Source organism: Mastacembelus armatus, chromosome 6 (genome assembly GCF_900324485.2).
Source record: "Mastacembelus armatus chromosome 6, fMasArm1.2, whole genome shotgun sequence".
Lineage (NCBI taxonomy): Eukaryota > Metazoa > Chordata > Actinopteri > Synbranchiformes > Mastacembelidae > Mastacembelus > Mastacembelus armatus.
In genome coordinates, this window is record NC_046638.1 from 14,716,808 (window position 1) to 14,729,017 (window position 12,210).

The 12,210-nt window shown below is 39.4% G+C and overlaps 1 protein-coding gene across 3 annotated transcripts in view; it reads left to right on the top strand.

The window, feature by feature from the left end:
- The first annotated feature begins 2,068 nt into the window (after positions 1–2,068).
- The window catches only part of LOC113133519 (polypeptide N-acetylgalactosaminyltransferase 18-like), a 121,956-nt gene continuing 111,814 nt past the window's right edge, over positions 2,069–12,210 (top strand). For all 3 annotated transcript variants that reach the window (XM_026312374.1, XM_026312375.1, XM_026312376.1), the window contains exon 1: positions 2,069–2,568. In XM_026312374.1, coding sequence (XP_026168159.1) covers positions 2,325–2,568 — 244 coding nt within the window. In that variant the 5' untranslated portion in view covers positions 2,069–2,324. The remainder of the gene's footprint in view (positions 2,569–12,210) is intronic.

Below are 12,210 nucleotides of genomic sequence, written 5' to 3' on the forward strand. Positions count from 1 at the left end.
CTCGGTTAGGTTTAGGCATTAAAACATCTTGGTTAGGTTTAGAAAATAAAATGTCCTGGTTAGGTTTAGGCATTAAAACATCTTGCTTGGGTTTAGGAAATAAAATGTCTCGGTTAGGTTTAGGCATTAAAACATCTTGGTTAGGTTTAGAAAATAAAATGTCTCGGTTAGGTTTAGGCATTAAAACATCTTGCTTGGGTTTAGGAAATAAAATGTCTCAGGTTTAGGCATTAAAACATTTCAGTTTGGTTTAGGCAATAAAACGTCTCAATTAGGTTTAGGCATTAAAACATCTTGCTTGGGTTTAGGAAATAAAATGTCTCAGTTAGGTTTAGGCATTAAAACATTTCAGTTTGGTTTAGGCAATAAAACGTCTCAATTAGGATTAGGCATGACTGACCTATATAAAAAGGACTGATGGACACTGATAACACTTATTCAATAGTAAGACAGCAGTCACACTGGCTGGTCTTGAAGCTGCTCATCGGGTTCACTTCAGTAAGTGTGTTTGTGTATTGAAGTATGACCATGATCTCTTCAGCACTTTAAAAATAAAGTGTCACATCATGATGCAGGCTCTAAAGAATCAGTGGCTGTTCTGTTTTTTGGCTCAAATGAGGGTGATGGATGGAACAGAGGAAGACAGACAGACTGGAAGATGGACAGACAGGCAGTCAGACAAGATTGAGAGCAGCACAGAGCAGCAAGCCTTAATATTTTAGGTCTAATGCATTATTTATACTCTAGACCGGTCGGATGAATCTGCCAAAGTGCTCTTGGGTGAACAGAGAGTTTGTGATTCTGCACCATGTGTGTGTATGTGAGTGTGTGTGATTGGCAAAGCAGTGGATGAAAGACAAAGATGAAAGAAGCAGCCTGCAGGCTCTAACTCCAAGATCCATCTGTTGGTGGTGTGAAGCTCTGAAGTTACTTTTGCTCTCAGGTAGACACTGTAGGTGGCCGGTGACCAGAAAAATAGCCTACAAATCTGGGATTACAAAAACTGGTTTCAAAAGTAAACTGTGTTTTAATAATTTGTCATCTTCCACATAGGGGGAAAAAGTACAATTTCAAACCTAGAGCCTCATTTTCTACCCCTCATGTTTGTCTGCATTATATCCAGTACTATTGTTTCTGAAAGTTACTTAAAAGGCCTTACTTGAAAAACATAAGGTAATTTAGACACACTTACCATTGTTCTAACAGTATCACTTCCACAGAGAGTTTTCTAACCATCTGGTTGATAAGTCAACCAAATGATAAAAACGATTTTAACTCGTTTCAACTACAGGTGTCAAGCTCCTCCTTTGGTGTTTTGCTTATTTAAAACCATACTACATTCATATTGTTTATTTATTGGCTTTTCACAAAGACAGTGTACATTGATCAGCATCACAGTAAATGTCTCTTGGTCAGATGTTTGTCTCTTTTTGCTTGTTAGGAATTCAAAGTGGAATGATTATAGATTTTTGTTGGACATTAATCAAAAACGAAGGCAATAAAGGATAGAGAGGAAAAGTTCAGAGAGCCTCCCCGACTGTCCCAAAAAGGTGAGAGGTCCCCTTCCCAAAAGAAACGACACGGCTCCTCCAGTGCGTCTGTTACGTTCCCGCACACGTGCGTTCATCTGTTGCATCCAAACTCCACAGAGTCTGACAGCACAAAAAAAACCAAACACTTTCATATCATACACAAACCTGGACACCAACACGTCGTTTGAGCATCACAAACACGCATCTACGCACGTACACACACCAGCCAGTGCAGTTTTTGTACAGACGCACCTTTCATTTTAATGCGCTCGCATAGGCGCATTTCCATCGCTGCTCGGGTGGATGCACCTCAGCCTTCTCGCACTACCCTCCTCCCCTGCACCCTTCTCTCTGTGCTCCAGCTGTGAGTGGGGCCGGCAGAGGCGAGCAGATCCCGCCTCCTCCCCTCTTATTGGGCTGTGTGAGGGCCACAGGCTGGCTGTGTGTGTGTGTGTGCGTGTGTGTGTGTGTGTGTGTGAGTGTGAGAGAGTGGGGGGTGGGGGGTGGGGGGGATCTGCGTCTGACAGCTTTGCAGCGGCTATGCGCAGCTTGACTCGCCGGCTGCTCGCCGGAGACTCTCCTACTCACTAATATCATCAGAAACATTATCATTACAGCAGCATTTAAATCCTCCGGAGGATTGAGCGATGCCACAACCGGGACCCGAGAGCGCACAGGAGGACTGACTCCACACCATCGCATCGCTGTAGTTTGGACACATTTTCTGCGTCTGCTCCTCAGTCCCCCTGCCTGCGCGCGTCGGGATCAAGAAGCCCATGGAGGGATGTCGCGATGCTCTGCACAAGGAGAACTAAAACTTTGGTGTCCACATGCGTGATCCTGAGCGGCATGACCAACATCGTGTGCCTCCTGTACGTGGGCTGGATCACAAACTATGTGGCCAACAGCGGTCCCAAAGTTGCAGAGAGCGGCGGCGAGGCGGAGAGAAAGTTGGAGGAGGACAGTAAAGGGGAAACCTTGAAGATAATCAAGAGGCTGGACCGACTGGAGAGCGTCGTCAACGAACACATCAAAGGTCAGCACAGCGTGGCGTCCTTCTACTGAAAGTTTAGAGCCATTATGTGCTAAAAGCAGCATGTGATTCTGATTGATATGGTCTGAGAATCTACTAAATATATTCAGTGACTGCAGATCACAACATCTTAGCTTCTTGAAAGACTAGTACACATAGGATTTTTTTTCTGGTGCTCAAGTAGTAGAAATATACGAAACTGACATCGCTTTATTGTTCAAAAACAATCAATATCCACAAATAGTTTTTTTCTGTTTCATATTGTAAATGGAAAAGTTATGCTTCAGTTCACTGTTAATCAAACCAAACCAACCATTTTGAACCTCGGGGATGCTATATGAGACTATAGGCTACTGAAAATCAAAACTGGAAAAACAACAAGTTCTTTGAATATTAAAAATAAGCATCAGTTTATCTTCTGATCAGTTTTCAGTTATCTGATGCTGGTAAAATTAGTATAAAGTTTGGTTTTCCTCTATTCAAAATAGATCCCCTACAGACACAGCCTAAAAAAACACACAACTGTAAAAAATTATTTATTTTGAAAAACTTTCAGTAAAGTAATTAAACTAGGCAATAAACTCTCTCTTTCTGTAACTGAAAAAAAAATCCTGACTTTATGCTAATATTTTAGTTTTAAAAGTTGAATTGCTGGAAACACAATGTCACAAACACTATGACTCCAGTCTTAGTGTGTGTGACCTGGAGGCCTCAGTTTTCTCCAAGTTGCATCCAGGCCCAGGATTGGCTGGGTGTGATGTGACAAATCCTATTCAGACTGTAACAGACTGTAAACTGAGACAGATTTATTCCTCCAGCAGGTTAAGTTCTGTACAGTTTTTTTTTTTTTTTTTTTTGTGGTGTCAGGACCATTGTGAAATCATATGTAGGCCTTTTGCCTCATGTGATGTCACTTAAGTCTGAAGGCTGCAAGTTTAAAAACAAACAATGAGCTGTGGTTGTGTGGTGTTAGAGAGGTGAGCTTACCAGATGTCCATAGCCGCCTCCTCATCTCTGCCTTAGGCTATATTAGCTTCTTTTAGAGTAATACATCTATATCTCCAAGTGGGATTTCACTGGTCAGATTGCATTGTGGGTAATGTAGGATCCAGGTTTTGAAAATGTGTGAAACCAACAAAGAAAATATATCTATTTCTGCTGCAGTGATTTTGATACTTTTCTTTTAAATGGTCTCCCACACTGTGAGTCTGACAGTGTGGGAGGCTTGTGAGTAGAGCATCAAATCCACTGATAGTTAGTGTCCCATTTTAATTTACTATTTGTATTTGTATCATCACTTACCCCATTTATAGCCATCTCTAGCCAACTCTTTAAGTCTAACCTAAATTTGTAAATCAGATTAGGTCATTTGTCTTACAGTACTATTCAGGTCAGAGTTGGACAAACTTTTCCGATTATACAGACATTGTCTTATAGACACCGAATAAGTACTTGCATCGGTCCGTTTGCTATCAATGGGTGAGGACAGTTTTGTTCATTGATAAAATATTTTAGTGATTATACACACAAACACAGGAGTAATGATGGTACCTATGGTCCTAACTCTTTTAATTATCCTCCTCAGATGTGTATATCGGAGCGTCAGCACACATTAAGAAGTGGGGCAAAGTCTTTCTGTATCCTCAGCTAAATGGGACAAAACATGATCCACTAACTGAACATATGTACTCTATCGCAGTGCTTTGGCTGAGAGCTGATCTCCAAAACCTGATGCTCAGCTCGGGAATGCCTGTCGTTGGAAGGATAAGACCCGTAATCTATCTACCATCTCAGAGAAATGCAGTTGATCCAGGATTAATTTTCAGTTTCAGATGAGCTTGTTGAGAACACGCTGCTAATCAGGGAGGCTGAATTAATACTGTTGAGGGAGAGAACAGAGTTTCAGATGCAGAGATACAGTACGGAATGATTGAGACATAAAATTAAATACTTACATTTATAGTCCAGGGTTTTGCACATTTGTGCAGAATTAGACTTTATGCTATTACCTTGAGACATACCTTTTTTTTTTTTTTTTTTTTTTTTTAACCTTGCATCAGTGTTGTGTGTTACATTGCATTAATAAACTGGTCATCAGCAGGGCTTTGAGTGAGTTTTGCTTTTCATGTCTTTATCAGCCCATGAGTACTAATTAATTTACATTTCTGTGTGTCTGTAGATTTTTTACTATAGAAAATAAGCTTTATAATCCAGCTGTTATATCAGTTTGTCATCTACAACAGGGGGCAGTGTTTCCACTCTGGATGGGGATTGTTAAATTATCCAACATCAGTTTTTTAGAAGTAGGAAAAATAGGCAGAAGATGTTCACCTAATCTAAGAACTTTTACACCCACCTGTATGTGCTGATTTTACACCACCATCAGTATTAATGCAGCACATAAGAGCTTCCTAAGTGTTCAAAGTGCAATTTCTGTTTGCGCAGAGGGACATTTGTATGATACAAAGCCCACTCATAATTAACATGGAGAATGGCAGACTGATGGTGTACTGAACTGTTCAGAAGTGCTAATAGAATCTGCAGAGGCTGCGGGGTTACAGCGGATGAGTAATTTTAGCTTCCAGAGAGCTTGGCACACTCCCCTTCTCCTCTCCTGGTCCTCAGAGCTGGTGCCAGATTACATTATCAGCCAGGGGCTGATGTGTTTATGTGTTTATGCTTTGTCACCAATACAAAAAGACCACACTACAGAGTTGACATTCAGGTTTGAATGAGGATAATTCAACGTTAAATAGGGAGCAAAGAAAATACTATGTTTGGATTTTAACAAAACTTTTTCAGGGAATATGCTTTCACTGGCATTGAACTGGCTGACTCAGAGGGTTTGTAATGTATTAGTGAGTGTTACGTGGGCATATTAATAATACTCTCTAGAACTAAATGTCCCTGTCCTCCATTATGACAATGGTCTTGTCACAACTCAGTGCATTAGCTCTATGCTGTGTCACTTCACGACCTCAGATGCAGAGTTCTGGCCCTAATTCTGAACTCAATATGTTAGATCACAGAAACTGTTTCATAGAAAATAAAAAGAAATTGTAAGATATACTGTAAAGGATCTAATGAATGTTATCATTTGGGCTTTTGTTGAAGTTTTGTTATAAAAAGGTTTGGTTTCATAAAGGTGTTTTTATGTCATAGTGTAATTTTTCTTTAGTGGAATAGTCGACATTCACCCCAGTCAGCTTTCAGCCAAACACGTCTGCAGCCTCCTTTGGCAAATACACTGGCTTCGAGCTACCCAGCTACTTCCTGTTGGTTTCAGAAACCAAAGAGAAAGACATAGGTGTTTCTTTCTGAGGGTTATCTTTACATCCAATGCTACATTTGTGTTACCTACTGAAGTGGCCCAAATCTGTTTTTGTTCCCTCTAGTGGACTCAGATCAGACTTTTTTCGCAGAAATGTGAACCCAAATCAGATTTTACATGCACACATCGCCCGTTTTCTTCATTCAGTGCAGATAAAAGCATTAATAGGATTGATAACCAAAAGCACTCTCAGTCCAGTGAGTTTATGGACACCTACCACCTGTTAATGTGCTAACGCAAGACTTCCCATTATTGCTCATTTTGTTTTCCACTAAACCTTTACATCTTCACATCAGTGCTACAGTATCCTTATAAGACAAAGCAACTTTCAACCCACCACCCGTTTGTTCTATGTGGGACTTAAAACAAACGCACCCTTTGTGCCGAAGCTAACAGACTGTAAGCACCGTGGGGGCTGCTGTCATAGGAAGTAAGTCAGTGTTCATTGCAAAGATGTGATATCTTAATTGAAAATACTCACATTTCTAAGAGTGTTAAGTACGTAGTTACTGCATGAGAGTCAAACTGGCCAACATAATTTTTGCTTGATAATATTTTAGGTATTCGGCTTATCAGCTTTGTTGTTGTTTAACAGTAACTCCACAGCTCATAATATGCATTCCCGCCACGCTAAGTTGCTAATCCACTACTGCTGTAATTAAACACTATGCAAATTTGAGCACTGCATGATGCACTGTCAGATTTTTACCACAGATGCTCTGTGTAAATCAGAGTGAGTGAAGGGGTGAGGAGACTGAACAGAGGGAGCAACAGTGGAGACATTATTTTGCAAAGTAAAGAAGGTGCACATGATGCAAAATGTAAAGAAAAAGATGGAAGAACAGCGACAGAAACTGGTTCAGAACCAGCCCAGAGTGAGGTGAGAGGGCAGGCAACAACTATTAAAGTCTAAGTTAATGGAATTTGAATCTAAATCCAGACAAGTTTAAAATGCTATATTGGAACATGGTCTAAAATAATTGACAAATGTAGTAACACAGGGATAAACACTAATAACTTTATGAATATATGTGTCTTCTTATGATATTTGAAGTGGTGTTTACATTAGTAATGTTTGACAGCAGTAAAATGGTCACTTTCAGCTCTGATCAGGTGAGGAACACCAAATATGTGTTTTCCATTTATATGTCAAACTTCATTTTTCAAATTTAAAAACAGATTCATTTCACATGGGTGAGTTTTATTGTTCAGTTACAGAGTAGCTAAGGCTTTACTCACTCTTTTTTACCACAACATTGATCCATTAAATAATTAAATTAGGTAAATGAGACACCTCAAAATATTTGGCAAATTACTTGGTGGTGATAAAAATATACCTTCATCACATAACGTTACTGTTTATTTACTGTATATAATTATATATTTCATGCTGTCTTATTTAATTTAATAGCACTGAACAGCTATGGACTCCATATGGAATAACATGTTGTAGGGTGGATATTTCATCCAGTTACCTAAGCAGAGAGAGAAGTCCTGGCTGTGCTGAATGTATCAGGTGGCCCCTCTGACTGGTGCTGTGTTACGTTGCTGGCTATACTGAGACACAGGCTGAATGAGGAAGGGATTCAGGTCATGGTGCATATTTGAACACATTTGTTTACAGCCATTCATTTCTACACTGCAAGGCTGCTTCGATGGGGGATATGCAACTGTTAAGGGCATGTGAATAATTTTTTTCTGAGACGCAAAATTCTTTGTCTCGGTCTTATGAGTCTGCCTCTTTACATATGATGTGTTTTGATCTGTGTTCTGCATTGTTTCTTTCTATGCTGCCAAGTAGAAGTCTTATTTTTAGTAGTCTCTTTATGAGTCAAGATACGTTGATCCATGTTGACAGTCTGCTGAAGAGGAGGAGTGTGGACTTCTTTTCTGTGTATGTGTGTGTGTATGCATGTCTGGGGTTTCATCAAAGATGCACAGCAGTGGTGTGAGATCTGATGTGGATGTCATAAACTGCCTATAGAGCCCGTATATCATTTCATAAAGAATCCTGCCCCTGTAAACATCCTGCCATCAGTGGGTTTAGGCGGCTGTGCTGCTGTAACACACAGGTACACAGGGAGGTTTGTACAGAGAAATCTATCTTTTGCTGGTTTGTTTTCTGGATTTTCTCAGTTGCACTCTAAGATACCTGCAGATAATCCAAAATAATGCAATTTAGAAGCAGAGTTAGGAAAGAAACCAATCATTGATGCAGGTGACATTCTAAACATCAGGATCATCCTTGGAGGCAAAGAGGAAACATATTAAATCAGGAGTAATTTCTGTTCCTTTGAATGTTAAAGTTGCACCCTCCCTCTCCTGGCTCTGCACTTTCACACTACTGAAATCCAGGGAAGAGGAAAGGCTCCAGGAAGGCTGTGATTATTTAGCAATAAATGCCCTTCTGAAATTCTGTTTTTCTCTGGCACAAGGAGAAGGTGTGACGCCACAATTTCTGAAGTGTCACTTTCTTCAGATCAAAGCCTGATGAAATTCTGCACCTCCTCTGAACGGTGGTATTGCTCCAAACCAGGACTGCACTGCAAAGTATATTAAGTTATGTTTCAGGAGATTTCAGCCTTTTTACTGGTTGCAGAAAATCTGTAAGGCAGGATTGCAAATTAACTTTTTAGCTCACCTGCCTAAAACTGCTGACCCTGAAGAACCACTTTTTTCCTGCACAAAAACAATTGTGAAATATATCAATTACAGTGTTTGAATGACAACACTATTAATTATTTTAAAAATATCTGTTGCCCATCCAAATATTGATTTTAGTGCCAACCAGTATTTGCTTACTACATGCAGCTTCTGTTTGACCAGTTAGCAAATTCCATTTCACTGCTTCCAGAGTCATTGGAAAATACTACCCCAAGAGCAGGGACCCTGTGGCAACAACTACAGTAAAAAAGCTAAATTTAAACCATGGTTCCACTGGTCGAAATACAGATAAGGTTCCTGAGTTCTTAAAAAAGCTCATCTATTCTGGAAAACGTCCTGTGATATAAATGCTGTTTGTTTACAATGTTAATATGCACTAGAATCGTCCTACAGTTTATCGATCAGTCCATAGTAAGACGTATAAGTTTTGAGGTTGTTTAAGATATTATTCAAGAGAAAATTCCAGAAACCCATGGTTACAGCTTGCTATATGTGGATATTAGGTGGTTTTATTAGATTCCTGTGAAAGGTAATTGAATGTTTTTGTGTTTTGCATTGTTGGTTGGTCAAAACAAGCAATTTTCATTTTATCACTGTTTTATAAACAAAGTTACATACAGGTTAATTAATGATTGAAATTGGCATTAACTGCATCCTTAAGGACTCAGAATTTGTGGAGGTTGCTAAGAACTGCAAACTTTCCCAGCATTTAGCCATCTGTGGACAAATTAATCTTGCTGTCAGCTGTGACCCACACCGTTTTTTCCCCACCTGTTCCAGTGCTCAGTTCATTTGTTTTAACATTGCCCTCCACGCTGCCACCAGCTATCTCTACATGCTGCTTGGTAGGGATTCTCTGTTAAGATTGTTAGTCTTTAACTCCCACTTAACCCTATCTTAACCATGTTCAACTGAAGTATTTGATTGAGCTTTACTAGTTGCTAGATAAAAGAGAGCTGATTTTAGACAAAAAAACATATTGGGCAAAAATATCAAATATATGGTAATCAGACTTTTGTAAGAAGCTCACTTCGAAACAAGAAAAATCTAGCCTACAAGAATAATGTATTTAGAGTGTTTAAATAATTTCCTTATTGAATTTGCACTTATGTGTTTCATGCTGTCTTATTTAATTTAATAGCACTGAACAGCTATGGACTCCATATGGAATAACATGTTGTAGGGTGGATATTTCATCCAGTTACCTAAGCAGAGAGAGAAGTCCTGGCTGTGCTGAATGTATCAGGTGGCCCCTCTGACTGGTGCTGTGTTACGTTGCTGGCTATACTGAGACACAGGCTGAATGAGGAAGGGATTCAGGTCATGGTGCATATTTGAACACATTTGTTTACAGCCATTAACTTCTGCTTTTCTTTTATTGGTTGGTTTATAAGCTGGATGCTTACTAATTTCTGCAGGGCTGCTTCAAAGGTCCTAAGTTCAAATTGAATTTGACCCTGGGGCCTTTCTGTGTGGAGCTTGCATGTTCTTCCCATTTTGGTTTGGGTTTTCAATGCATACTCCATCTTCCTCCCATAGTCCAAATACATACAGTTTTGGTTTGCATTCATTTTTGACTCTAAATTGCCCGTAGGTGTCAATGTTTTTTGTATGGGTCAGCCTTGTGATAGACTGGTGATCAGCCCAGGGTGGACTCCACCTCTCACCCAATGTCAGCTGTGTTCGACTCCAGCCCTGCACAACTTTGAAAGAATAAGTAGTAGATTATTAATGGATAGAATGATGATTTTGTTGACTCAGTATACAATATCTAGGGTCACAGAAGACAAGGAAAATGTAACCACCTGCTGTGTTAAATGACCTTTATCTATTTGTCCGTCTAGAGCAAGACCTTTATCAGATGCAGTCCAGCAGACCTACAGAGCATCAGTTTATTGCAGACACAGTCAAATATAAAACTATCCATAATGTGATCCATCAGTAAACAGAGAGGTTTGCACAGTGTGGATCGGTACATCACACTGAGTAATGTAATAGCTGATGTTCAGCTAAAGCCCACAGAGATATCCCACTGAGGCAGGGCATTGCAGGTGTGAGTGAGACTCTGCATGAATAAGATACAGGTTGGATCAAGCTGCTCATCACATCAGTTTCACTTTCATCAGCTATAAAGCTTACAGAGATGATCACCTACATTGATGACTGAGATTGTTACTCATAACTAACCCATGCCCTGATGTACTGTGCACACAGTCTGTCCCAAAGCAAGAACCACAAGAGTCAAAGCCAAGATGGAATCAAACAGGAGTTTTTGTGTTTCTGTTGCATTGAAACCAAAGCGGAAGCTAATCATTCTTGATTTGTAAAATATTTATTGAATGTCAAGAAATTCGTTCTGTAACAGCTGTTTTCTTTTTCATCTTTAACTGTATACACATAAATAAACAACAGTACCATACTATTGGGGTTGCAGGATCTGATTTTGGATAAAATGTGACCTGAAGCTTATCAGTAGGAGCCACACTATCGGACTCATGGCATTTTGGCTCTGCAGACACAAATTGTTGCTCAACACATGCATTATCTCTGTAAAATATGTATTTATCCAGAAGAGGCTTTATGGATTCAGCCAGCAGAGGGATGATACCACCATTCCACAGCTGATTTTGTTTTATCTCTTAATAGTTGTCACAGACCTATCCAAAGTGCTGCTCTCACTTTTAGTTCAGTTTGTGTCAAAGCTCATTTCAGGTGACAGGAGTCCAGCCAGATTTGCTGAGATTAAAGTCTTAAATGTTAATTCGGCCATTCTGGCCAGTGTGCACCTGCAAGTTAATCATCATCAAGTTTGGTCAAAAGCTGCCAAAATCTACATTAATCTTTCTCACTTGGTTGGTCACACTCACTCAGTGTGTTAGAACACAAGTTTCTTCTTCTAAGGTGTTGTTCTGTACTTATAATTAGTCAGTTCGCCAGTGTCAAACTGCCATATGATAAAATGAAATCAATATTAGTTTGAAACTGCCTGTTTAACTTGATAAAAATATAATCCAGACCACTACATTAATACACCTGTGTCCAGCTTTCTGTGGCCCAGGTACTGTTGTTTCTTAGACCCTTTCCAAATGACCCCACAGTGGAGTTAATTATGTAACCAGGGTTTTTTGAAGAATTTACTGTTTGTTTGGCCTTGAGGATAAAACCTAGTGTTCATTTTGCTGGTGAAAACTATGACAAAAAAAAAAAAAAAAGCTGATTTTCCACAACAAAACAAGTGTTACAACTGTTGCCAATACACAAAAACTCCAGTAATGTGAAAATCAGGCAAAGAAATAAATGAATAAATTGCTGTTTGGATGCAAACTGTATATTTTTTCTTGTTTGGTAAAACTATGTGTAAGGATTCTGATTTAGCAGCATAGTAGTAACTGTTTCTCTAGATAATCATTTGTTAGGTATGTTTCATGTATTTCATGTTTCATCCCATCTGCCATCAGGCTCTACAACACCATAGCCCACTGACCACTGACTACTCTCACTGCTTAACTACAAGATTACTGGAATTTCCCTTTGGGGATGAATAAAGGTTATGTTATCTTATCTTAGAACTAGCAGATATATGGACTAAATGTATCTCTAATCATCATCATACAGTGCTATAATTTCAAAACACTATTAAAAACAGGGAA